This window comes from Heptranchias perlo, chromosome 16 (assembly GCF_035084215.1).
Source record: "Heptranchias perlo isolate sHepPer1 chromosome 16, sHepPer1.hap1, whole genome shotgun sequence".
Taxonomy (NCBI): domain Eukaryota; kingdom Metazoa; phylum Chordata; class Chondrichthyes; order Hexanchiformes; family Hexanchidae; genus Heptranchias; species Heptranchias perlo.
In genome coordinates this window covers 23,207,770-23,235,662 of record NC_090340.1, presented here as the reverse complement: position 1 = coordinate 23,235,662, position 27,893 = coordinate 23,207,770, and the positions used below count along the sequence as shown (strand labels likewise).

Sequence of the window (27,893 nt, the reverse complement as noted above, 5' to 3'; positions counted from 1 at the left end):
AATGCTGCATCTAAATCCTTAATGCATTTCCGGTTTATATATGTTTGAAATAAAAATGCAACTGAATGCAGATTTAACTTGGATGCAAGTGATAATTATTTGTAGTGTAGTCATAACAGGCATCAATTAGTATAGATGTTGTGGCTACAATGATACGGACAGTATTAACTGATTAGTCTATGCCCCTTATCCTTATCACAATCAGTGGTGGTTGCTAAGGGGATATTTGTTAGACCATGCAGTATTCACACTGCATGTAAATGATGGGAAACTGCTTTCAGTTCAAACATTCAACAGGTTAAGAGGGTGCCTCTATAAGGAATAAAAGCAGTTCAGTGGAAATCATTTATGAAGGAAAGTCTTACATGGAGCTGCTCTCATTCAATTATATTTAACACATATCAAGAGTATAATGATTTTTTAAAAATTCAATTTGTGCAATTATTTGTACAAGATAAGTGGAGTAGTTTTGTTTTTCAGAATTCGTAACGTCAAAACACTTTTACCTTTCACACACATCGTCTTTATCTAAAATATTGACAAGTTTAAGGCTGAAAAGCAAACAAACCAAGAAGCTACATTCTCAGTTTTTAAATTTTAAATTGATCTTATTTCAATGGAATTAAAAAGTGGGTGATTGCTATAATGAGCGTCTAACCTGCAACGCCGATTTTATGTCAGGGTGGCGAGTTGAAAATCTATCCTATGATTACTGCAATAAAATTTAAATAATTCTTGGGTGGTAAACAACCAGAATTAAATAATAATGCAGTGGTAAGCTAAGTAAATTGTACTTTCATAAGTGCTAGCTTGGCTCAGTGTAGAGCTCTCACCCATGAGAGAGGTGGTCATGGGTTCAAGCCTTACTCCTGGACTTCAGAAGTAATCTAGGCTGACACTTCAATGCTGTACTGAGCGAGTTCGGCATTGTTGGAGGTGTTGCTTCTTGGATGAGATGTTAAGCTGACGCCCTGTCCACCCATTCAGGTGGACGCGATAGATCCTATGGCACTATTCAAGGAAGAGGTGTCCTGGCCAACATTTATCCCTCACCCAGCACCGCTAAAACAGTTCAACTGGTAATTTATTTTTGCTGTCTGTGTGCAAATTGGTTGCCACATTTGCCTAAATAACAGTGACTACACTTCAAAAGTAATTAATTGGCTGTCAAGCTCTTTGGGATGTCATGAGGACGTGATAGGAGTTTAAGTTCTTTCTTCTTTCATGTTAAGAATGTAATTCTGACCTAGTGCACAAAGGCTCTGTATTATGGAGCAATAGGACACAGTGAGTTCCAATCTCATTCCAGGTTTCCGGGGGAGGTGATAAGCAGCTGCAAGGCATTTTTGCAGTGGAAAAGGTGGAAAATGGTCAGGCAAGACACCCTGGGTTACTCTTGTGCATCTTCTTGTGGCAGGTTACAAAGTAATTTAGGCAGCAGCCTGGGATCAGGTCGCCTGGCTGCTCTCTCAACAATGCACAACAGTGGGCAAACAAAGAACAAAACGGACAAGTGAATAATAAAATGGGGAGAGTTGGAAGATAACATTTCAGTATTAATATATTAATGCCGTACACAGATTTTTGGGGTTGATGGTGGACCATAGACTTGTATAATATACCTTATTACTTCAAAACACAAAATGCACCATTCCCCTTTTAACTCATACTTCATTTTAGCTTTAAAACATTTTTATGCAGCTTCTTAAGCCGGATGTCTGTTATTCACTCCAGTGAAACGAATTGTCCTGCATTTTTCCTGCCTGGAATAATGTGCTAGCATTGCTCTGCTACTTTCATGTTTTTTGTCTGTTAAAGAATGCATTTTTAAGATGTTACAAAATTCTTGATAAAAGGAATAATAAAAGGCTCCTTCATTGGTCACGTTTTGCTTGTGAGTTTAATAATCTAAATTTGATTAGACAGAACCTAAGCAAAATAAATTGTTCATTTCACACCACTTTTGGTTGAAAGAATGAAAATGTTCTTTGTAACAATTATCAGCCTTTAATTTAATACGCAGCAGATAAGGTCATTTCCTATCTGCCTTTATTCAACCGTTTAAAAATGAAGCTGAACCAAACTAAGCACAATGCAGTAGGATACATAATTCATCATACAATGCAGTAACATCAAGACTAGAATTACTTTTCATTCTCTAATTATCATAAATCTATTGTATTCAGGCACTACCAAATTTATAGATGGGCAATTCGTTCCGTACAATTTTTGATGACAATTTCTTATTTGCTAGTTTGCCCTGTTTGAATTTTGTGGGCCTGGAGGTTTGGAAAAAGCTATTCTTAGAATGGTTTCACCATTGGTGGATAAATTTTAAATCAGAATACCAAAATCCATTGTGTCAGCAACTTGAGAAATACACACATCAATGGGAACAAGAATTTAAACTCCATACATAGCCCCGAGGCTCCATGTCACGCACCATACAGCCCACGAAGACAAACACTTGGGACACCCTTGCTGTGTTTTGTCACAATCAAACAAAACGTCATGTAACTTTAATACTTACAGCACACTATAAAATAATACCTTATACTAAACATACACTATTAGAAAAAGTCTCTGGAAAGCTATGAGCAAGAATTGGAATGTGCTTAAAGATGTAGACATATGCATGGAGTTTAGTTGGCCTCATGGACCATGTCAATTAAGTTAAAACATTTTATGCAGCCATCAGAACACCAAGATTGTGTAGTAACACGTTGCTTTTTTAAAAAATCATATTGATCCTTTTTAATTTAAACAAGTTGTGATGGCTCACTGTCCATCACTGTGATGACAGCCTGCATACAGATCACAATAAAAAGCAGTGGTACAACTCCACTTACACCACCTCACATGGAAGAAAGAGCTAGTAAGACAGGAAACTTCAATAAAATCTGTGTAATTTTCATACAATAAAGGCATTTTATGCAGTACCTCAATGCTTACCAGGTTTTCAATCTTTTAAAAACATTTTCAGGAGACACACTGGCTCTGCTGCTGGTCTGCAGTAACCTTAGCAGAAGGGATGCAGAAACCCCAGAAAAGCGGCATAAAAGGTTTTTCTGGGGTTTTGTGGCTCTTCCGCCGAAGTTACGCTGGATGATCGGGAGAAACCTCAAGGAAATTTACCCCACTGTTGCATATAGTGATCGGTGTAATGTCAATTAACAGCATTTGTAAATTTCATCCTTTTCTTTAAATACGCTACATTCTATACTGGATTACACAATTAGATACAACACTATAGTATCACTGCTACGAGGCCCGTTTGAAATATATTAACTTTCATTTCATTGTCCCCACTAAGTTCCGAGATAGGCTACGGAAATTCCCAGATGCAAAAGATGTTGGAAACAAAAAAACATTACCCCACTGAAGTCCTACAACCACATGAATTTTGAAAAATTCTGACTGTTAAATATCTAATAACTGGACAAAATTAAAAATAAGTGTTAATCCTAATAAAATGCTGGTTAAGCAAATACTGCAACATAAACTACTAAGCTCTAATTTAGTTTTTATAGTGGGAAATATAACAATTTTAAGTGTTCCATTTTAATACTTTATCAAATAATTTACTTGTGATGCAATAAGCACTGCTGATCAGCCCAGTTCATTTATTAAACCTATCCCTCTGTAATCACTTAGGCAGAAATGATTTAGCACCCTTTCACTCACCTTGTCATAAAATTCATATAGCTTTAAAGTCTTGTCTATCTTCTGTCTGCATTCATCCAGGTTCTTTACAAATTCACCAAATTGTTTTTTGTACGCCTGCAGCTTCCCTTCAAATACATGCAATTCTGGCAACTTGAAGTCATGCCACTGTTCCAGCTTCTTCAAAAGCTCCCTGCCTTTCCTACAATACGCCTAGAACGAAAGAGTATACTGTATCAAAAGTGAAGCACAATTGAATAATCAAAAAAAATGCAATATTGCTTGAGATTTGGCTTTGATATAGTAAAAGGGCTCACTAATTATCTAGCGGCTGTCACTTCTACGCATCTTAACTTACAGTTATTGCACTACACGGAATATAGCAACACTTTTTTTACACCAGGCAAAGAGTTTCCTGGGTAACGGCCAATGTTAAATATGGTGTTAAAAGATTTATGGGAGGTACATTTTAGTTCATTATAAAATTAAACCATAACTTGGTGACAATGTGATTACAGTGCTATGCAAACTGTCACTGAAACACAAGTGAGGAATGTGGTTGGAAGAAATATAATAGGAGTTGAATACTTTAATTTTGAAAAAGAACTAAGGATTTTACTAGAATGCTTATTTTAAGGATTTTCTAACAGCATTCTTTCTCAGAAACTGTATAATGTTCTTTAAAAAAAAATAATAGATTATGGTGGCGATCCCTAAATACTGCCTAGCTGTTTGGAGACCCAATTCCAAAATGATGCTCTAGGCAATGTTAGAAGTGCAAAGAATAAAAAAAATTAGTGAACTTTAGTGAAGTATATTTTTAAACAACTGAGTTATGGCTTAAACATCAAATAATTGAAGTTTTAGTCACTGCAGTTATGGCATAAATTTCATTTTAAAATTAGGAAATTATAGAATAACTTCATTAATGAGCACTTTTAAAATATTCCAATTGGTCTTCATATCTCAACTGTTTCAAAACTTAATGGAACAATTAACAACAAAAAATATGAAGAAAAAAATGTTGTGGAGGGAGTAAGTTCAAAGCAAACACACCCTTTTTCAGGTCTCCCACACAAAAGTTCTGTTAAAACTACCTGGTGGACAAAACCCTCATTTGAAATTACTTCCCTGTGTTCTTGTGAAACCCTGACATTTCAGGTCAAGAAGTCGCTGCAGTACACAATAATAGTTGGGCAGTTCTGAGTTACAAAATGACTGATGGTTTTAAATCAGGGTCCAGCAACAGAAAGGATGTTGACCTCTATTTATTCAATATAGCTCGTCAGCTGTGTGACTCTTGATCAACTTTCTGACCCAAATGCGTTCACCACTTTCCAGTAAAGTTGCAACGTCTGATTTGAGAGTTTTTCAACATTGCTACTCTGTAGCAGAGCTGAATCGGATACAAACTCATAGTATTAAAGCATTGCCTTCTCTCAACTCCAACAGATTTTTAAGCAACCTCATCATACATAATTTTTAAATTGATCAGACAGTTCTTTTGAAAAGCAAGTTGAATATATTAACAGCAATAATAATTATCAGTAGCGTGAATTAACGGAGAAATGTGTCATTTATACTGTCTTGCGAAGAGACTCAAGTGCAAATTACTGTTAAAGCTGTTTAAAATTGATTAACAGCAATATCCTGAAGCGTCCAACAAGGAGGGGCAGCAATAGCAATTATAGAGGCATTCACAAATTGGATACGTTGTGTCCTCAGCATTGCGGGGGGGGGGGGGGGGGGGGGAGGAAAATTGGACAATATGACTGTACGAGCAACATGTCAATATAGGATCAGTCCTAAATTGGTCATTAGCTGATCAGACTGTCGCCCTCAATCGTATACAAATCTTGTGGGACTTAGTTCAGCTCATTAGGTGGCAGCAAAAGGAAATAAAACACTTCCTCAATGAATGCATCAAGCAAACTCAGTCCTAATATGGTCTATATTTTTTAAGCATCTCCTTAGTGAAGGACCTACTGTACTCTCATTTGAACAGGCAATTATTTTACATTTTAACTTATGAAAAGCATGAATATTTTATATAAATCAAATGCATTTAAAAAAATGAACTTCCATTTTCAATTAGTTTTTTTTCTCATTTTAGATCTCCTTATGCTAAGCACTATTCTTCAGCTAAAGTGCAACTATCAAGCCCCTGCAAATGCCGCTTTTCCTGAACAAGCTGCTCAGTTCAAAATGACGGCCCAAGCTGACTTCCCTGCCAATTTTCACTTCCTCCCTTTTTCCTGGAAAGTAAGAGGAAGAACTCAGAGTTTGGGGAACTAAGGTACCAACATGATCAATTTAATATATCAGCATGTGAAAACAATCAGGTTAAATCTGTCGCCTATAACATTTCAAAATATTTCAGTATATACCTTTAACAAATAGACCTAAATATACAACTGAATTGGCAGAGATCAAATATCTGGTCTATGACATGTGCTAGATGCTAAGCAGAGCTCTGCCTACATTGTTCTGACAATCTCAATTGTATATTTAGGTCTATTTGTTAAAGGTATACACTGAAATATTTTGAAATGTTATAGGCAACAGATTTAGTCTGATTGTTTTCACATGCTGATATATTAAATTGATCAGCCTTCACTGTACCAACGGGATATTTCCAATTTTCACAATGTGAAAACCGATGTTCACTGGTAACATGAATAAGATGACATAGGATTTATAATAAGTGTGAAGTGAAGCTAACTTTGACAAATCTAAGGCAAATTTGAACCCAGCGCCCAGAAACAACAGCACAGAAATCTAACATCCGTTCCACTGTTAATTCCTTAAATGTTTCAACAAATAGATGTACAAGACTTTTTTTTTAAATGAGAGTGAAATTTGCCATTTAGCTGGAAACAGCATAGGCGGTTACTTTGAAAAGCTAATTATAAAACTAGCTCTCTGATCTACATTAAAATACTGTTTTATTTGCATCTATTATATATTTAATTTGGGACATTGGGTACCCATTTCATTGAAAACTCATAAGTATTTGCAGTACCTGTTACTCCTGTAGGTGGCACTAAGATAGGTAATTTCAATGTTAAAGGGGTTATGTTTCTCTTACACATATACTAGCTGCTATTTTAGAGAGAGTATATTGATCTATGATTGTGTAGTGGGTCACTGGGTTCCCAAAAATTGCTCAAAATATTAAGAATTTTTTTTTACCTATCACTATTTTTCAACAACTGGAATTTCTAATGCCAAAAAAGGGTTAAAACAAAATAGGAAAATTAAAAAAAGTACGTATTTCAAAATAACAATTACATCTACCCACTGAATTTTGTGTTTTCTGAATGCTTTCATTAAAGTTTTTACTTGAAAGCCTAGCCTCACCTAAAAGCGTGGGGGATGATTTTAACCCTAGCCACCTGGCAGAAACCAGACAGAGAGACAGTTAAAAATCCCCGAGTAACTTACCCGCCCTGGCACCACCAGGACCCCGCCATCTGCAATTTTAACCTGTTCTCCTGAGCAGGCGGCAAGGACACCTGCCCAAAGCTGGCGCGATCCTTCAAATCTGGTCCTGATGACAGTATATGCATTATCCTACATATGAAGGCATCGGGACCAGACTGAAACTTTAACTCAGGCATGAGTGGGGAAGCCACTGCAGTTCTGCTGCCGAGCCAAGCAGAGATAGAAGTGGATCAGTCCCAGAAGAGGCCAATAAAGTGTTTTTCTTTCCTTTGTGGGGCCAGGAGGAGCAGCAGTGGAAAGCTTGGCCCCACGTCCCAGACTACCTCCACCCCCCCACCCCAGCCCCCCGCTTCCAAACATGAGACCCCCACGAGATGCCCTGGAACCCAATCGCGCCACCTACCTTGTGTCGTCAGGTGGTCTCTGCGCTGCACGATTTTCCACCATTTCCTGTCCATTTCAGGTGGGATTTAAAAGAGATATGGCCTTAAAATTGGCTGGGCCTCATTTTGTCGCAGGCAGGTGGGTAATTAACTCACCAGTGCAGTGTTCCATACAGAAACCCGCTGGCAGTTAAGATCCAGACCGTGGACTTGGATTGGATTGTTTGCTCACAGCTGTGACTCTGACACCTCAATTTGGATTGTGCAGTCTGAGCATGTGCCATGTACCTAATTGTGCTACGCTTGCATAACTTACACGCCTGATTCCTTCGTTTTCCCTAACCTATCTTGTTCAAATAGTCTATCCGCACAGACACAGTCTAGCCCTTTCTTCATTTTAAAACACAATTAAATCTCCCCAGAGCCTACATTTTTCTAGAGTAAAAAGACCCAGTTCTCTAAGTCTATTGTGATAACTAAAGGAATTTATACTAGGCACCATTCTGGCAGACCTCCTTTGAACTTTTTTCAGGGCCTCTGTATCATCCACCATGTAAGACCAAAACTGAATACAGTATTCCAGGTGACGCCTAATTAAAGTCATGTACTAGGGCATGATGGGATTGATTTTAACTTTCCGAAATCAGCGTTAACAGGGCAGTAATGGCCTGTTAATGGGGTCAGTAGACTTAGCGCCCCGTTACTGCTGACGATCGATCTGCCATTTTAGGAGGAGTCTATGTCTGGGTGGCCGAAGTGCCATCCCTCTCCCTGGCCACTGTCAGAGGCTGAACCAGAACGTTCGCATCCTCGGTGTCCTATATGACCCTGAGATGAGCTCTCGACAACATATCTGCTCCATCACCAAGACCCCTCCTCTAATTCTTGCCTCTTCCACATTCCCCATTTTAATTGCTCAACCAATGGTGGCTGTGCCGTTAGCTGCCTGGGCCCTAAGCTCTGGGGTTCCCTCTCTAAACCTCTCCGCTTCTTTACCTCTCTCTCTTCCTTTAAGATACTCCTTAAAACCTACCTCTTTGACCAAGCTTTTGGTCATCTGTCCTAATATTTCAGGTGGCTCTGTATCAAATTTTGTTTAATAACGCTCCTGTGAAGCGCCTTGGGACGTTTTTCTAGGCGCTATATAATTGCAAATTGGTATTGTTGGTGTTGTTGTTAGGGAATAGCCCCCTTTAAACCTGCAAATCGGGAGAACATCTATATTCTCTGTTCAATCCCTCGGGAAACGGAATAGTACCTAAATTTGCCTTGGCCTTACACATGATTAGTTTGAGGAAATGTTTTATATTGGTTGTAACAGACTAAGAGAGGTTGCAGTGCCATTTCTGGAACAAATAAGAGCAACAAATAAGACTAACAGTTACTGTTACACCGTCATCCTTGGATTCCAATGTACTCGGCACATGGTGGCATTACCAACTTAAGAATTTTTATATATTATAGATGAAACACAAACATTTATTTGATACACTCTAAACCCAGTGCAATATTTTTTAATAAAAATTAACACCAGCAATTTCTTCAGGGGTCCTCCTGATGGGTGCGGTAACTTTAGCGGATGATTGGTGGAAACCCTATTTATGCACATAAACAGGGTTACTGCTGACCACCTGGCAGCTGACCGGGAGAACCCCTAAAAGAAATTCACTCGTAACATTCTTTAAAAGAGTTGATGTTCACACATCAGGCTAGAACCTTTGTCACTAGCTCAATTCTTGTTCTCCAGTGCCTCCCTAACCCTTAGACCACGAATGCAAAACACTCAAAAGATCTGTCCATTGTGTCAAAGCTTAACAAAACAAGTTTATCAATCCTAAGGGTAATCTTAATCAACTGTATGAAATAGACAAACTTATCCAATGTTTACCTTACTCTAAGAAGTCAAATATGATCGAGGTCTGCTAATAAATAACAATTATTTGGTCAACCAAAATAATTTATACGTACGTTAGCGACATTGTAAAAGCTCTTGAACTCTCCCTGTGCGCTTTGCAATGAATCCAGTGAATCCTCCAATTCGTTACTCATCTCCAGTTGCTTCTCCCCAACCTGCTCAATCCAGCTACTCACCTGACAAAGGAAGGATCATATTATACAACAGAAGAAGCTGCACATACAGAAGCCGCACCTATAAATGCAAACAAACTTATGTACACTGAAGCATGATAAATATGGAAATATGGCAGTAAAAATATAGTATTCAAATCTAGTCCTTCAATTTTACAGCAGGTAAAAACACAAGCTGAAAACAAGTCCAATTTGTCACATGAAATAAAGGATGTTGAGCAGAATTTAATATTTATATCATATGATTAAAATATGAAAATAACAGGTTTTTAGCTGATGCAGTACTAATTTTCAGCTCCTAGGTGTTGCTAGTTTTCTTTGTAAGTACAGGATCGTATCTGTAAAGTAATCAAAAAGCTGTACATTTGAAGTTAAGACCAAGTTATTGGTCTCAAGACCAAGTTATTGGTCTTGAGAGTAATCTCCTCTCAAGACCAATAACTTGGGCTTTTCAACTTGAAAGGAGGGGTCTGACGGTGATCTTACAGAGGTATATAAGATAGTAAATGGTATGGAAAAAGTAAATGTGGAAAATTACTCTAAATTAAATTGCAAGAGGAGGACAAGGAAACACAGGTTTGAAATAATGAAATAATGAAAGGTAAATTTAGGACTGAGATCAGGAAGTTCTTCTTCACACAAAGAGTAACCTATACATAGGATGGACTCAGTAGTGGAAGCGCAAAGTGGAAGTGCAAGGATTGCCCTGAAATTTGCTCTCCAGTTCATTAGAATAATTATGCTGGGCTGCCAAATGCAGTTTTGCCCTTGTGCAGGGAGCCACCCCAATGGAGCAAACAGAATTTCTGACCAGTGAGTTCAAATTAAAGGGAAGTACACATTTAAAGGACCTTGCCTACACAGATGGGGACAAATACTTACTTCAGCTTTATCAAGGTTATGTCTGTACCCCGGGATTTAAGGAAGTAAATACGTGGCCCATACCAGGGGGACAAGGATGAGAGACAGTAATAGTTTTACTGGTGACAAGGGCCTCAATGGTGGAGGAGAGGAAGTGGTTGAGCAGGTGAACAGCTGCAGAAGTATCATGGTGAATGGAAAGCCAAGGGCAGTTGAGAGTTCAAAAATGCAGTTGCAAACGACTTGAGGGAGATTTTTTCCAAAGATGGATGCAGAAAGAAATGGGGTTGGAAGGAGAGAAGAGAATGACAACAGAGACAGCGACTATTATCAGAGGACTTCAAACCGAAATCCAATGAGATCACCACAGGATGTGACAAGTGGTTATCCCCAGGGACCTTTTCTGGGGCCTCAACATTCCACCATATTTATTAATGACTTGGATGAAGCAACAGAGAGAGTTGTATATCCTAGTCTGCAGATGGCACTAAATTAGGAGGAACAGTAAGTGGTGCAGATGGGAGCAGGAAGTTGCTAAGGGACACTGACGGATTAAGTGAGTGGGCACAACTATGGCAAATGCAGTTCAATGTGGGCAAGTGTGAGGTCATCCACTTTGGATCCAAGAAAGATAAATCAGAGTATTTTCTAAACGATGAGAAACTAGGAGCTGTAAAAAAGAAAATAGATTTGGGAGTCCAAGTACACAAATCATTAAAAACTAATGCACAGGTACAAAAAGCAATCAAAAAGGCTAATGGAATGTTGGCCTTTATCTCAAGGGGGTTGGAATACAAAGGGGAGGAAGTTATGCTTTAGTTCTATAGAGCCTTGGTCAGACCCCATCTCGAGTACTGCATTCAGTTTTGGGCACCGCACCTAAGGAAGGATATATTGGTCTTGGTGCAGTGCAGACTCACTAGAATGATACTGGGGCTTAAGGGGTTAAATCATGAGGCCAGGTTACATAAACTTGGCTTGTATTTCCTTGAGTATAGAAAATGAGGGGTGATTTGATCGAGGTGTTTAAAGTATTAAAAGGATTTTTTTTTTATTCGTTCACGGGATGTGGGCGTCGCTGGCGAGGCCAGCATTTATTGCCCATCCCTAATTGCCCTCGAGAAGGTGGTGGTGAGCTGCCTTCTTGAACCGTTGCAGTCCGTGTGGTGACGGTTCTCCCACAGTGCTGTTAGGAAGGGAGTTCCAGGATTTCGACCCAGCGACAATGAAGGAACGGCGATATATTTCCAAGTCGGGATGGTGTGTGACTTGGAGGGGAACATGCAGGTGGTGTTGTTCCCATGTGCCTGCTGCTCTTGTCCTTCTAGGTGGTAGAGGTCGCGGGTTTGGGAGGTGCTGTCGAAGAAGCCTTGGCGAGTTGCTGCAGCGCATCCTGTGGATGGTACACACTGCAGCCACAGTGCGCCGGTGGTGAAGGGAGTGAATGTTTAGTGTGGTGGATGGGGTGCCAATCAAGCGGGCTGCTTTATCTTGGATGGTGTCTTCTTGAGTGTTGTTGGAGCTGCACTCATCCAAGCAAGTGGAGAGTATTCCATCACACTCCTGACTTGTGCCTTGTCGATGGTGGAAAGGCTTTGGGGAGTCAGGAAGTGAGTCACTCGCCGCAGAATACCCAGCCTCTGACCTGCTCTCGTAGCCACAGTATTTATATGGCTGATCCAGTTAAGTTTCTGGTCAATGGTGACCCCCAGGATGTTGATGGTGGGGGATTCGGTGATGGTAATGCCGTTGAATGTCAAGGGGAGGTGGTTGGACTCTCTCTTGTTGGAGATGGTCATTGCCTGGCACTTATCTGGCGCGAATGTTACTTGCCACTTATCAGCCCAAGCCTGGATGTTGTCCAGGTCTTGCTGCATGCGGGCTCGGACTGCTTCATTATTTGAGGGGTTGCGAATGGAACTGAACACTGTGCAGTCATCAGCGAACATCCCCATTTCTGACCTTATGATGGAAGGAAGGTCATTGATGAAGCAGCTGAAGATGGTTGGGCCTAGGACACTGCCCTGAGGAACTCCTGCAGCAATGTCCTGGGGCTGAGATGATTGGCCTCCAACAACCACTACCATCTTCCTTTGTGCTAGGTATGACTCCAGCCACTGGAGAGTTTTCCCCCTGATTCCCATTGACTTCAATTTTACTCGGGCTCCTTGGTGCCACACTCGGTCAAATGCTGCCTTGATGTCAAGGGCAGTCACTCTCACCTCACCTTTGATGTGGAGAAACCATTTTCTCTGATGAGGGAATCAAGAACAAGGGGACATAAACTTTAAATTATAGCTGGGCCATTTAGGATCGAACACAGGAAGTACTTCTTCACAAAAAGCGTAGCAGAAATCTGGAACGCTCTCCACCAAAAGCCTGTGTTTGCTAGGACAAGTGGAGCATTCAAGACTGAGATAGATAGACTTTTGTTAAGTAGGAATATCAAGGGCTATATATGGAGCAAAGGTGGATAAATGAAGTTGAGGTACAAATCAGCCACGATCGAATTGAATGCTGGAGGGGCTGAATGATCTACTCCTGTCCCTAATGTCCCCATGTTCATCATACTAAAGCCTTGATCTATCAAAGCTTTTCGACTGGTCACTTCAACTTCAATATATCAAGACTCCATTGTGGATCTACAGTGAATTCATGTGAATCACTGTTCTTACAACTGACTCGTGAATCTCTTACCTCCTCAAACTCTCCTTCATGTTTTTTGAACTCTATCAGAAACTCTAGTTGCTGAATGCATTTATTAGATAGCATCACCAGCTGATGGATTCCCTCATCCACTTTGTTATATAATTCTGTGACAGTTTCCATTGTATCTCTGCAAGAAAGCAATAACAATGATCAACATTAAACTAGTTTATTTCCCATGGATTTGCTCATGGAGAAAAAAAATGTTTCTCCTTTCTGGTTACTGTTTCTTTCCTTTTTAATATAATTCTCTTTCTATTTGTATTGCACTCTTCTTCTCTATGGATGTGTTGTTCGTTTCTCTCGTTTTTTGTCAAGACTCTTTTGCTCATTCTTAACTTCAACCCTCCCCACAAATCTTTCCTTCCCTCTGTCTCCTAAAATTATAGAAGAATCATAGAAAGGTTACAGCATGGAAGGAGGCCATTCGACCCATCGAGTCCATGCCAGCTCTACGCAAGAGCAATCCAGCTAGTCCCACTCCAACGCCCTATCCCAGTAGCCCTGCAAATTTTTTCTTTCAAGTATTTATCCAGTTCTCTTTTGAAGGTCATGGTTGAATCTGCCTCCACCACCCCCACAGGCAGTGCATTCCAGATCCTAACCACTCGCTGTGTAAAGAAGTTTTTCCTCATGTCACCTTTGGTTCTTTTCCCAATCACCTTAAATCTATGCCCTCCGGTTCTTAACCTTTCCTTTAATGGGAACAGTTTCTCTCGATCTGCTCTGTCTAGACCCTTCATGATTTTGAATACCTCTATCAAATCTCCTCGCAACCGTCTCTATTCCAAGGAGAACAACCCCAGCTTCTCCAGTCTATCCACGTAACTAAAGTCCCTCATCTCTGGAATCATTCTAGTAAATCTCTTCTGCACCCGCTCTAAGGCCTTTACATCTTTCCTAAAGTGCGGTGCCCAGAACTGGACACAGTACTCCAGTTGTGGTCGAACCAGTGTCTTATAAAGGTTCATCGTGACTTCCATACTTTGGTACGCTATGCCTCTATTTATAAAGCCCAGGGTCCCGTATGCTTTTTTAACCACTTTCTCAACCTGCCCTGCCACCTTCAATGATTTGTGCACATAAACCCCCAGATCTCTCTGTTCCTGTACCCCTTTTAGAACGGTGCTCTCAAGTTTATGTTGCCTCTCCTCGTTCTTCCTACCAAAATGTATCACTTCACATTTTTCTGTGTTAAATTTCATCTGCCATGTGTCCGCCCATGCCACTAGCCTGTCTACATCCTCTTGAAGTCTATCACTATCCTCCTCACTGTTCACTACCCTTCCAAGTTTCGTGTCATCTGCAAATTTTGAAATTGTGCCCTGTACACCCAAGTCCAAGTCATTAATATATATATCAAGAAAAGCAGTGGTCCCAGCACTGACCCCTGGGGAACACCACTGTACACCTCACTTCAGTCCGAAAAACAACAGTCTCCTTCCTGTCTGTACTGGATGTTTCCCAATGCCCTTGGATGCAAAGAGGCTTCAAGGTGATTTAGACAAGTTGATTGAGTGGGCAAATTCATGGTAGATGCAATATAATGTGGATAAATGTGAAGTTATCCACTTCGGAAGGAAAAACAGAAAGGCAGAGTATTATTTAAATGGTGATAGATTGGGAAATGTTGAGGTACAAAGGGACCTGGATGTCCTTGTACACCAGCCACTGAAAGCAAACATGCAGGTGCAGCAAGCAGTTAGGAAGCCAAATGGTATGTTGGCCTTCATTGCAAGAGGATTTGAGTACAGTTATACAGGGCCTTGGTGAGACCATACCTGGAGTATTGTGTGTAGTTTTGGTCTCCTTACCTAAGAAAGGATATACTTGCCATAGAGGGAGTGCAACGAAGGTTCACCAGACTGATTCCTGGGATGGCAGGACTGTCATATGAGAAGAGATTGGGTTCACTCGAGTTTAGAAGAATGAGAGGGATCTCAATGAAACATATAAAATTCTGACAGGGCTAAACAGACTGGATGCAGGGAGGATGTTTCCCCTGGCTAGGAGGTCCAGACCGAGGGGTCACAGTCTCAGGATACGGGGTAGGACATTTAGGACTGAGATGAGGGGAAATTTCTTCACTCAGAGGGTGGTGAACCTGTGGAATTCTCTACCGCAGAAGGCTGTGGAGGCCAAGTCACAATGTATTTAAAGAAGGAGCTAGATAGATTTCTCGACACAAAAGGCTTAAGGGGTATGGGAAGAGAGCGGGAATATGGTATTGAGACAGAGGATCAGCCATGATCGTACTGAATGGCCTACTCCTGCTCCTATTTTCTATGGCTCTCATACATGTTGATTTACTGATGTACTCAATTTCTATGTCTTAGCTTTATTAAAGGGTATGTAGCAAGATGGCAGTAAATGTGCAGCAGTTCAGAGATGGTGGGAAAAGACTGTTCAAGAGCTGAAGTAACATATCCTAGGGCTAAGAGTTGAGGCTTGAATAGAGTGGGGGATCTGAACCCTGGGGCTACCATGTAGGATAGAGATGGCAGGAGATTGGGAGGGAGTGGGTAGTCTGGGGTTTGGTAATGGAGTGGGTGGTGAGAGACCTGGCACCACTAGAGTAGGGATGAACCTGGGGACCAGCAGCACTTGGGAGATTAGGGTTGGCCTGGCAACACTCTGAGGGAAGACTGAGATATAGTGGCAAAATCTAGGCCCAGGAAGGGAAAAAGCAATCTAGGGTATTCATGTGCCACATACACAGAGGCCACAAAATGGGAATTGAGGGACAATGACCTAATGTGTGCACAGAGGGCTGAGGAAAATTGGTAGGCAAGATCCAGATCAACAATTAAAGCTTCAGGAATAGAGTGCAAAGAAAGCCTGAAACTAGAGCGATAAGGCCTGCATGGGACAACATTTTTGTAGGGTTTTAGAATGTGGGATAATTTCTTGATATATATTAATGGCTTGGACTTGGGTGTACAGGGCACAATTTCAAAATTTGCAGATGGCACAAAACTTGGAAAAGTAGTAAATAGTGAGGAGGATAGTGATAGACTTCAAGACGATATAGATAGGCTGGTGGCATGGGCGGACACGTGGCAGATGAAATTTAACACAGAAAAATGCAAAGTGGTACATTTCGGTAGGAAGAACGAGGAGAGGCAATGTGAACTGGAGGGCACAACTCTAAAAGGGGTACAGGAACAGAGAGATCTGGGGGTATATGTACACAAATTGTTGAAAGTGGCAGGGCAGGTTGAGAAAGCGGTTAAAAAAGCATACGGGATCCTGGGCTTTATAAATAGAGGCATAGCATACAAAAGAATGGAAGTCATGACGAACCTTTATAATACACCGGTTCGGCCACAACTGGAGTATTGTGTCCAGTTTTGGGCACCGCACTTTAGGAAAGATGTAAAGGCCTTACAGCGGGTGCAGAAGAGATTTACTAGAATGATTCCAGGAATGAGGGACTTTAATTACGTGGATAGACTGGAGAAGCTGGGGTTGTTCTCCTTGGAACAGAGACGGATGCGAGGAGATTTGGTAGGAGGTATTCAAAATCATGAAAGGTCTAGACAGAGTAGATAGAGAGAAACTGTTCTCATTGGCGGAAGGGTCAAGAACAAGAGGACATAGATTTACGGTGATTGGCAAAAGAACCAAAGGTGACATGAGGAAAAACTTTTTTACACAGCGAGTGGTTAGGATCTGGAATGCACTGCCCGAGGGGGTAGTGGAGCAGATTCAATCATGGCCTTCAAAAGAGAACTGGATAAGTACTTGAAAGGAAAAAAATTGCAGGGCTACGGGGATAGGGAGTTGGAGTGGGATTAGCTGGATTGCTCTTGCATACAGCCAGCGTGGACTCGATGGGCCAAATGGCCTCCTTCCATGCTGTAACCATTCTATGATTATATGAATTAATTTTATGGGCCAGTTTAGTAATTCCTTTCCCCCCCAAAAATACTGAACTTATGTTATAAATTTACTTTTTTGGGGTTTATAGGGGTGAGGAACAGACATATCCACTCAAAGCAGTTGATTCCCCCACTCCCCCAGGGATTTAATTTGTTGCTTTTGTGGTGGCTGACTGTTATTCATTAGCTTCTCTTTTATCTATGGGAACATTTTATAAAGAAATTTAGCAAATTTTTTTGGACAAAGATTTTCATGAAGCAACTTAACTAATAGTGATTTTGTTTGTATTTATAAAAAAATATAATAATCAGAACTATTATCTACTGCCTTAACTTAATCAAATGCTTCAATTATAGGAAAATCCTAGTGGTAATCAAACTGCTGTACTCCAAGAGACTAACAACACTGCTGCCATTTGAGTGAAATAAACAGCACTAGTTTCCCAGCATTCACCTTGTTATATTTGGCACTTGCATGTGCAGCAGTGCTCAAGAAACAGAGGGAACTTGTGTTTTTCAGGTTCACACACATCATCCCGTTGCTGATGTCAGCCAATGAGTCCCAAAGGGGCAGCAGTTGCATTGATAAGGAGGTTGGGCAGACTTCATTCATGTTCTATCAGCATCAGCTGCTGTACCAGAGCTGACAAATGCTGAAAGTGCATTCACATCCTCTTTTTTTTTGGAGATCTTGATGGGAAGGAAAACAGGGATATCGATTCTAGCAGAATCAAAACGCCCTGTTGTTAATACTCCCTAATGGATGCTGGAACTGGTGTGAAATTTAGTGCCAAACTGCTAGTTTCACAGCAGCATAAGGGATGGTCTGCATCAAAAAGTAAAACAACCAACAATAGGACAGAAAAGTGAAATGAGAAAGATTATTTAATTTCAAGACTAGGGCGCAGAAAATTGCTAAATTACACCGGTCAGAAATAAACAAAGCAAAGCATATTATTGAGCGGGTTGAAATGGAATTAAAATTCACAGAAATCAAGTACTGGTTTTGATTTAGAAATACTGCAGAACAAGAAGCATAAAATAGAATAATTTGGTAATTTGAAGCAACAGACTGTACCACAGATACCTAAGGCTTCAATTTGTGCCAGTTCTTCATGCTAAGAATTGAAGGTCTTGGGTGTGCTGTCTGAGGGAGGTACTAAATAGAGCAATGGTACTTTCCCATGGGGAAGGAGGAAAGTTACAGGACCGGATACATTGAACTGCTTAAATGAGTTGTCATAAGGACAACAGTAGGGTGCTTTTAGCAGAATTGTGGGAATAGTAATCCAGCCATCTTTTCAACCAGAGCTGGAGTGTAGCGCATGGAAAGTCAGAAGAGGGGAAGAGAAAATAAAATATAAAGCACCAAAAACTATGAAACAAGCTTTGTTATTTTGTTCCAATTCAACCCAATCCACGTCATTAAAGTAAAGCCTTATTTATTTTACAGCCTTAGAATTATTCATGTTAATTTAGTTACTTAAAAATTTCTATCATTAAAGTTAAATATTCAGATCACAGGGTGTGCCTCAGGACATATAAACAAATTATTTAATATATTTTAAGGGGGAAAAAATCACTTATGCAGATGACACACTGATAGAGGGCAGCAGAGATTTTTTTACTGTGGCGTTCTCATATTTCATTTTTGGAAGAAACTCAAAAGTTCTACAAGCAGTGTTCTTAGTCATTGTTGATAATTTCAATGGAACCAGTGACTCGATAATCAATTGCAGTAAAATGCATTGAAGGTATATTGTTTAGTGAGGTATTAATGCACTCATTGCCAGAATATCACAAAAAAGACAAAATCTGAAAACATTTCCAACACTGGTACAAACTGAAAAGTAAGACTGAATCATTCTTACTTTTCAGTCCGAATCATCCTGGACTCCATTTTTTAAAATCTACTAAATATCATCTACATAGCCTGACATTGTTAACTTCTTAAAATAAATACATTTAAAGTAGTCCACCTACACAATGTGCTGACTATCCTTCACACTCAGCTTTACATGACTCACTGACTCATGAGCTGCAGTCTCCAGTGTGCAAGTCACATGTGAATCTCTGTATTCAGCTGTGGCACAAGTGTTTATTTGTGGCATCTTGCCTGGAAAGTCTTGCCAATGTTCAAAATATAGACATTAACATGGATGAACAGTCATAAGCTGAGAAATGAGAAAAGCTAGCATAGCACACTGCAGTGAAACTTGGTAATAATGAATAATAATACACATTTGCTATTATAGGTGCTTTGAAAATAATGAACATATTTTTACATTTTTTCTTTTGTACCTACTGACCAGCAGTTCATTTCTTAAAACCTGACCTGAACAGCTGTCAGTATCATTTATTTCTTCACAGATACTACTCCAGGCATCTGGGCTCTGGTCATATTTCTGCTGTGGAACCTTTCTGCCCATATAGATTCAGAACACCCAACAGCTGCCATTTTAGGCCATGCTGCAGTTTACAATAGCTCCTCAGTCTATCTCAGTGTTTGCTGTCAAAGACCCTTTACAGGCACTGTTTGTGAACACATCTTATATTGGCACTAATCAGACACTATTGTAAGCTGATGGCTGTTCTGGAAAATAAAAATACTACATTTCATACTGGAACACAAGGCTCATTTGCAGCTTTTATCCAACACTCTCCTTTACAACTTAAATCCAAACCAATAAGGTAATATGCTAGCTGGCAGGAGAAAACAGACCTGTTTTTCCTGCATTTTGAATAAAACTATTTTATTGCAGGAATAGAGCTAAGAATTCAATAAGTGAAGGAGGTTATTTTCAAGCATTGCACTACATTAATACTTAGCAGTTTTAATTCTGAGTAACAAAATATACCAGTTGGTGTCGAAAATAATACATACATCAAAAGTAGTAAATTACTAATCAGTAGAGTAGACAAAGTTTGGCTTGAATCCAAAACAGTAGTATTTGAGTGGGAAGAACTTGACATTTATTTTTCCCATCCTTTTTGCAACTCGCCACAACCCTCTAAATCAGACTGTTTCAGTGAGTCATGGGTGGCTCCTCACTGGTTCCAAGTTACACAGCTGGAGCGATGTGCCTGTCATCGGTTTTCCCCAAAACAGATGCCTCATCCAGCAGTATGCTGGAACAAAAAAAAACCTTCAGTGCATGTAGTAGTAATCAAATTGGAGTGTTTGCCAACTTCACTATCAAATAAGTACCTTAAAGTGGAACTTCACAGTTAAGTAAAAGAATGATACATACTTACCCTGCATCACAGTATGAAGTTACCATCCGCCCCGCCCCCTCTATTATAGAATTCAGTTGACAGGCTTGCATGAAGGGGCCCTACATTAGAGAATGGCATAGGGAGATTCCATTGTAGCATGTAACTTAGACAGTAATGGGTACAGTTATGTTCTGTTTCTCAAACCATTTTATTCCTGCTGGGTAATTACCACACATAATTATTTTTGACATGGAGAACCTTAAAAAAGTTAGGGTATTTCCAGTCTGCCATGTCAGGTAGAGATGGGTGATAAAAACATGCTTAACAGGTAACAGTGAAAATTACTATTGCACGTCTTCTGTGAATAACTGCATATCCAATCATAGAGGGGAGTCAGAAAAGAGTAAAGTTGAAAGCAGCAAGAGAGGGGAGGACCCAGGGGAAATTTACAATACAAACAGTACAAATAGTTGTTCAAGAACAAGTGAAAGGGAAAAGCGTAGAGCAGCAGAAACAGAGCGTACTTTAGGCACTACAGATAATGTGAAAACTAGAAGGTGTAAAGCAATTAATCCAGCATCAAAGCTGAAGGACAGGCTAGGGTGCGTGGCCCAACTAAGAGTTCCATATACAAACGTACGGAGTAGAAGGAATAAATTAAATGAACTAAAGCACAAATTCAAATTGGAGGGTATGACATGATAGCTATTACTGAGACATGGCTGCAGGATGGTCAGGATTGGGAACTAAATATACCAGGTTGGAAGGTCTACAGGAGAGATAGGGAAAATGGAAGAGGGGGAGGAGTAGCCTTAGTGATTAGAGATGAAATCACTTCAATGATAAAGGAGGATATAACGAGAGGTAAACAGCCAAAAGAGACCTTATGGGTTGAATTTAGAAATAGGAAAGGATCCAAGACTATAGTGGGAGCTGTGTATAGGACCCCTGGCAGCAGCTCTGAAGTGCTAGATTGTATAAATGCAGAGATTAGACAAGCGTGTAACAAAGCATAGCGGTCTTAATAGGGGACTTTAACCTTCACATAGATTGGGAAAAGCAGACTAGCAACTGTCGGAAAGGCAGTGAATTTCTTGAGTGTGTCCGGTATAGTTTTCTACAGCAGTATGTCCTAGAGGCAACAAGGGGGCAAGCCATACTAGATTTAGTAATGAGTAATGAACCAGATTTAGTTAACAGCTTGACTGTGCGTGAACATCTAACCAATAGCGATCATAACATGATTGAGTTCAAGGTAGTGTTTGAAAGGGAAAAAAGTGAATCAGCTGTTAGGTTCTAGACCTGGATACGGTCGACTTCAATGGGGTGAGACAGAGACTGTCCACAGTAAACTGGGCAAATCTGTTAATGGGTAAAATGACTGATGATCAGTGGGAAATGTTTAAAGAAACATTTAACGTGATACAGAACTGGTTTATACCCGAGGGGCAAGAACTCTACTTGCCAAAAAAAACAGCCATGGACAACTAAAGAGGTAAGGGACAGTATAAGACATAAAGAAAGGGCATACAAAAAGGCAAAAAATGGCACAGATCCTGGCAAATGGGAAAGATACAAAGATCAACAAAGGGTCACAAAACAGATAGTAAGAGCAACAAAAAGAGAGGATGAAAAGAAACTTGCAAGGAATATCAAAACCAATACAAAGAACTTTCATAGTTATATTAGGAAAAAGAGGGTGGACAGAAGCAGTGTTGGCCCCTTAAAAACTGAAAGTGGGGATATTGTCATTGACAATCGGGAAATGGCGGACATGTTGAATAATTACTTTGCGCCAGTATTTTCAGTAGAAAAAGAGGATACCATGCCGGAAATCCCAAGAAAACTAATATTGAATCGGGGACAAACACTCAATAAAATTAACATAAGTAAAACAACAATAATGAAGAAAATAATAGCACTAAAGAGTGACAAATCCCCAGGACCAGATGGCTTCCATCCCAGGGTTTTAAAGGAAGTAGGTGAGCACGTTGCAGATGCCCTAACTATAAACTTTCAAAGTTCTCTAGATTCAGGAACTGTCCCTCTAGATTGGAAAATTGCACATGTCACTCCACTTTTTAAGAAAGGAGAGAGGGGGAAACCGGGGAATTATAGACCAATTAGCCTAACATTTGTTGTGGGGAAAATGCTGGAGTCTATAATTAAGGATAGGGTGACTGAACACCTCGACAATTTTCAGTTAATCAGAGAGAGCCAGCATGGATTTGTGAAAGCTAGGTCGTGCCTGACAAACCTGATTGAATTTTTTGAAGAGGTGACTAAAGTAGTGGACAGGGGAATGTCAATGGATGTTATTTATATGGACTTCCAGAAGGCATTTGATAAAGTCCCACATAAGAGACTGTTAGCTAAGATAGAAGCCCATGGAATCGAGGGAAAAGTACAGACTTGGTTAGGAAGTTGGCTGAGCGAAAGGTGACAGAGAGTAGGGATAATGGGTAGGGACTCACATTGGCAGGATGTGACTAGTGGAGTCCCGCAGGGATCTGTCTTGGGGCCTCAATTATTCACAATATTTATTAACGACTTAGATGAAGGCATAGAAAGTCTCAAATCTAAGTTTGCTGATGACACAAAGATTGGTGGCATTGTAAGCAGTGTAGATGAAAACATAAAATTACAAAAGGATATTGATAGATTAGGTGAATGGGCAAAACTGTGGCAAATGGAATTCAATGTAGGCAAATGTGAGATCATCCACTTTGGACCAAAAAAATGATAGAACAGGGTACTTTCTAAATGGTAAAAAGTTAAAAACAGTGGATGCCCAAAGGGACTTAGGCGTTCAGGTACATAGATCATTGAAGCGTCATGAACAGGTGCAGAAAATAATCAATAAGGCTAATGGAATGCTGGCATTTATATCTAGAGCACTAGAGTAAAAGGGGTAGAAGTTACGCTGCAGCTATACAAAACCCTGGTTAGACCGCACCTGGAGGACTGAGCGCAGTTCTGGGCACCGCAACTTCAGAAGGACATATTGGCCTTGGAGGGAGTGCAGCATAGATTTACTAGAATGATACCTGGACTTCAAGGGTTAAGTTACGAGGAGAGATTACACAAATTGGGGTTGTATTCTCTGGAGTTTAGAAGGTTAAGGGGTGATCTGATCGAAGTTTATAAGATACTAAGGGGAACAGATAGGGTGGATAGAGAGAAACTATTTCTGCTGGTTGGGGATTCTAGGACTAGGGTGCACAGTCTAAAAATTAGAGCCAGACCTTTCAGGAGTGAGATTGGAAAACACTTCTACAAAGGGTGGTAGAAGTTTGGAACTCTCTTCCGCAAACAGCTATTGATACTAGCTCAATTGCTAAATTTAGATCTGAGATAGATAGCTTTTTGCCAACCAAAGGTATTAAGGGATATGGGCCAAAGGCAGGTATATGGAGTTAGATCATAGGTCAGCCATGATCTTATCAAATGGCGGAGCGGGCTCGAGGGGCTGAATGGCCTACTCCTGTTCCTATGTTCCAAGAGCACTGCAGATGTTATTAAAATCTGAAAAACTCCTTAAATGCTAAAAGGGTAAAATTATGAGGACAGGTTGCATTGATTAGGCTTGTAATCCCTTGAGTGTAGAATATTAAGGGGGGATCTAATTGAGGCGTTTAAGATAATTAAAGGATTTGATAAGGTAGATAGGGAGAAACTATTTCCTCCAGTGGACAAGTCCAGAACAAGGGGGCATAACCTTAAAAATAGAACTAGGCCGTTCAGGAGTGATGTCTGGAAGCACTTCTTCACTCAAAGGGAAATGGAAATATGGAACTCTCCCCCTTCCAAAAAGCTGTTGAGGCTAGGTCAATTGAAAATTTCAAAACTGAGATTGATAGACTTTTGTTAGGCAAGGTTATTAAGGGTTATGGAACCAAGGCGGCTAAATGAAGTTAAGATACAGATCAGCCATGATCTAAATGAATAGCGGAACAGGCTCTAGGGGCTGAATGGCCTACTCCTGTTCCTATGATCCCTCAGGCTTTTTAGCTATGAGCTAACAACAGAAAAAAATGGGAGTTGAAGCACCAAAATTTCTTTTTTTGCTGTACATTTATTTTTCAGAGAGAAGTTTAAATTTCCTGAAGCTGAGCTGTATAAGTCATTTCTACACAGGTTCCCTTTAATTTCAAACCCTATCGACATAAAAGACGTGGAAGGATTAAATAATGATTTTTTTTAAATAATCTCCAGTTCTATAAGTTATCTTTCTTAGATCCTCATCATATTATTCACCATGTCCCAGCTTTTAAGATGGGCAGGTGCTCCCAGATTTCTACCAGTGTCTACTGCACCAGCTAGCAGGACGTATACAAGTGTGATTTTCGTAGACTTGCTGTCAGTCTACTTTGAAGAATCAACTCACCTCAGTTCTGCACCTCCCCAGTCAGCCAAATTGAGATTAGGAACTCCCTCAAGATCGCCAAAATAGAAAGAACCAGAATTCCTACTTCTCTGGTACAAGATGTTTATTTAGCAAATTTAATCAATCAGCTCTTTTTAGAATAATTAGTCCTTCTACGATTCATTTACACAATGCTTTCAACTTATCTCGACGTCAATCTGCACCTTTGACTTCTAACTAACAACATTTTTGGCAGATTACTTTGGCACATGATGCTAAAATGAAAAACAAATGAAATAAACAGACTATTATTGGCAGATTCTCAATTTATGAAGAAATCTGTTATTTTTGTGATTAAATACTCAAATTACTTCTTCCAAACACTTAGCAAATAGTGTTTGTATGCAACAGGCAATCCCAGGTTTAATGTAACATCCTGTTGAGAATATAAAGTTAAATCACATTATTTAACAAAAGAGTACTGCAACACAACAGTTATTGAGAAAGGGACTGATCCAGAGTCTGGTGACAAGATGTCATTGTATTGTGGTCAGCATTCCTAAAATATCCTAAAATACTGCAACGTTCATAAACTACGAAAAACAGATCTTCATATATAATTTCCGAACTAAAAAATGAAACTTTAACCATACTAATGAACTGACTGAATATTTCAATTCTGATAAGATGGAAGTTAAATTTTATTTTCACTTTAAGTGCAAAAAAACCCAAGTTTACATAGTTTTACATAGCATTTACAGCACAGAAACAGGCCATTCAGCCCAACAGGTCTATGCCGGTGTTTATGCTCCAATTGAGCCTCTTCTCATCTTATTTTATCTCACTCTATCATATCCTTCTATTCCTTTCTCCCGCATGTACTTATCTAGCTTCCCCTTAAATGCATATACGCTAGTTTTATTATTAGTATCACATATTTGATAAATAGTTCCTGTATTTGTGACCTACACAAGTGTAACCTTAAAACTGGTTAGGTTAAAACACCTGTAACAGGATCCATTTTAGTCCTTGGTGATTAATAGAGTTTCACTGTCCAGAGACGTGATATTTCACTGAACTACAGCTTAAAATCAGAATTCACCAGTATGAATTATAATGGTGGTACTTGTCATTAAAATAAAAGCAAACAGAAGAGAAAGAGACAAGATCTAAGTTAGGCATTCAAGATAGAACATTTTGTAAATGTAAAATATGAAGCAGATATTATTGTGCTTTAAAAAAATATTGCAAACACTAACTCCCTCATGTCTTAATTCTAATTTAAGAACATCTTTAACAATTAAAAATGAATCACCCATAGAATGAATTAGATTGCATCACTGACAATGGGGTAGATTTTCAACTTGCTGCCCAGCCATAAAACTGGTGTTGCAGATCGGCTGCCTTTTAATAGAAACCACCCAATTTTAAATTCTATTGAACAAAGTAATAAAAATGATCAGCATTGCTATGGCATTCTCCTGATTAAAATTTACTTCAACACTAAGATTTTCCCCTTTCCCTTAGCCACAAAAGTTAAAAATGCTTTGATAAAAACATTTTTGAAAGAGATTTTGGAATAAAGCTCGTTGAAGGCAAGTTGAAATTCAAACCACTTGGGGCACATTCATTAAGTTAAAGAAGACCTATGCATTTCTAGCAGAAGACTGCTGGGCTTTCATTTAGAAATCTAAGGTTAACATTCATAGAGATTGTGGAGAGGTTTGAGATGCAGACCATCCCACTGGACCAATTGAGAGAAAGTGTAAAGAAAGGTAACAAGACAGGACGGATTTTTTTCAGTTACTTATTTAATGGAGAAGGAAAATACAGAGGGAGTACTTTTTGTTCAGTGACACTCCATTTAATTTAGAAAAATATATACTTATAGAAAAGTTCTTTCATTTTATTTAAAAATATTGCGATTTATTGCCTGAATTGTCTCTTCACTACTAGACCATCCAGTGCCATCACTGGATGGCAGAATGGCTCCACCAAAACTAATAGGAGCCACAGCTTTGGGCTGGCCTGAGAGCTGATCTGGGAGCCACCGACCCCAGGAAAGCATGGCGGTGCAATGTTTGATGTTTTTATAAAAAGGTCAACAATTATTTTGAAAATTATTTCTCCAATATGAAATCAAGGTATTACTTTAAACAAAGAAATTAGTCTCCCAAGAATTTCTTTCCCCCTCTAACCATCTGGGATGTGTTACTGAATGAAATAAACTGTTTATGAGACTAAGTACTGCCACATGGGCCACTATTTATCAACCCATTACTTCATTAACATGAGAGAATTATTCTATTTTAAATCAGTGAATAAAGTGCAAGTTTACACTGCATCCATGTATTATAACTCCCACTGTCTGCCCAAAACGGGAACTAAGAAAACAAAGTATTAAGTAGAATAGCATACTAGACAAAACTAGTTCTGGAAGCACATGATTATGGACTAGGCAGGAAAACAAAGGGGAAAAAATTGCCTACGATTAACTATGGTTCTCATTAATTCCTTAAACTTTACACCACAATGGAGGCAATCTTATTTACTTTTTGGATTACTGAATAACGCTTCTGTGCAGTGCCTTGGGTCATTTTACTACATTAAAGGCAAGTTGTTGTTGTTGAAAATAAAGTCAATCAAATGGAAACATTTAAAAAAATAAATAAAGGAACTGTTCATAAACCAGTTTTTCTTCTGGTACGCAAGCTAAAAAATATTAACTAAAAACAAGGCAAAAACACACTCATTTCCACAGAATCAAACACTTCCTGGATTTGTTCTGTACCACGCTTTTTATGTCTACTTTGATGATTCATTTTCACTGGTATGTTTCAAATCTTCCAGACAATGACAAAAGGAAATTGTTCTACAAACTGTTCACAGGAATTTTAGTTATTTGTCACTTCCACAGATGTTGTGATCTGTCTCAAATAAACATGTTTATACCACAAAGACTGCCAATACACACTTTGACAAAGAAATAAGTGCCATTAAACTTGATTACTGAGTTTAGTTAAACTGAAACAGCTTTTTGTCTTGTATGATGAAACATAAAAAGTTAGTTGAAAACAGTCCATCTGTAACAAATGATGAAAACTGGAATACTGATAAAAACTGGAGGTGTACTTTACGAACAACCTACCCATATAATTTTATTTGGGAATCAGGTAACAAAACTTGTTAAAACAACTCAAAGTGCAGCTGATCAAACATTAGAATACCAGAAGTTTCAGAGTAGCTCTAGCTACGTTTATCTTGTGTCCTCTACGTCCTCTAAAT

General features: G+C 39.4%; 1 protein-coding gene across 3 annotated transcripts in view; it reads right to left on the bottom strand.

Annotated features, from left to right (window-relative positions):
• The window catches only part of plekhg4 (pleckstrin homology domain containing, family G (with RhoGef domain) member 4), a 211,178-nt gene that overhangs the window by 64,021 nt on the left and 119,264 nt on the right, over positions 1–27,893 (bottom strand). For all 3 annotated transcript variants that reach the window (XM_067997802.1, XM_067997803.1, XM_067997804.1), the window contains exons 11-13: positions 13,137–13,275; positions 9,459–9,581; positions 3,685–3,876 (exon numbers count right to left, since the gene is read on the bottom strand). In XM_067997802.1, coding sequence (XP_067853903.1) covers positions 3,685–3,876; positions 9,459–9,581; positions 13,137–13,275 — 454 coding nt within the window. The remainder of the gene's footprint in view (positions 1–3,684; positions 3,877–9,458; positions 9,582–13,136; positions 13,276–27,893) is intronic.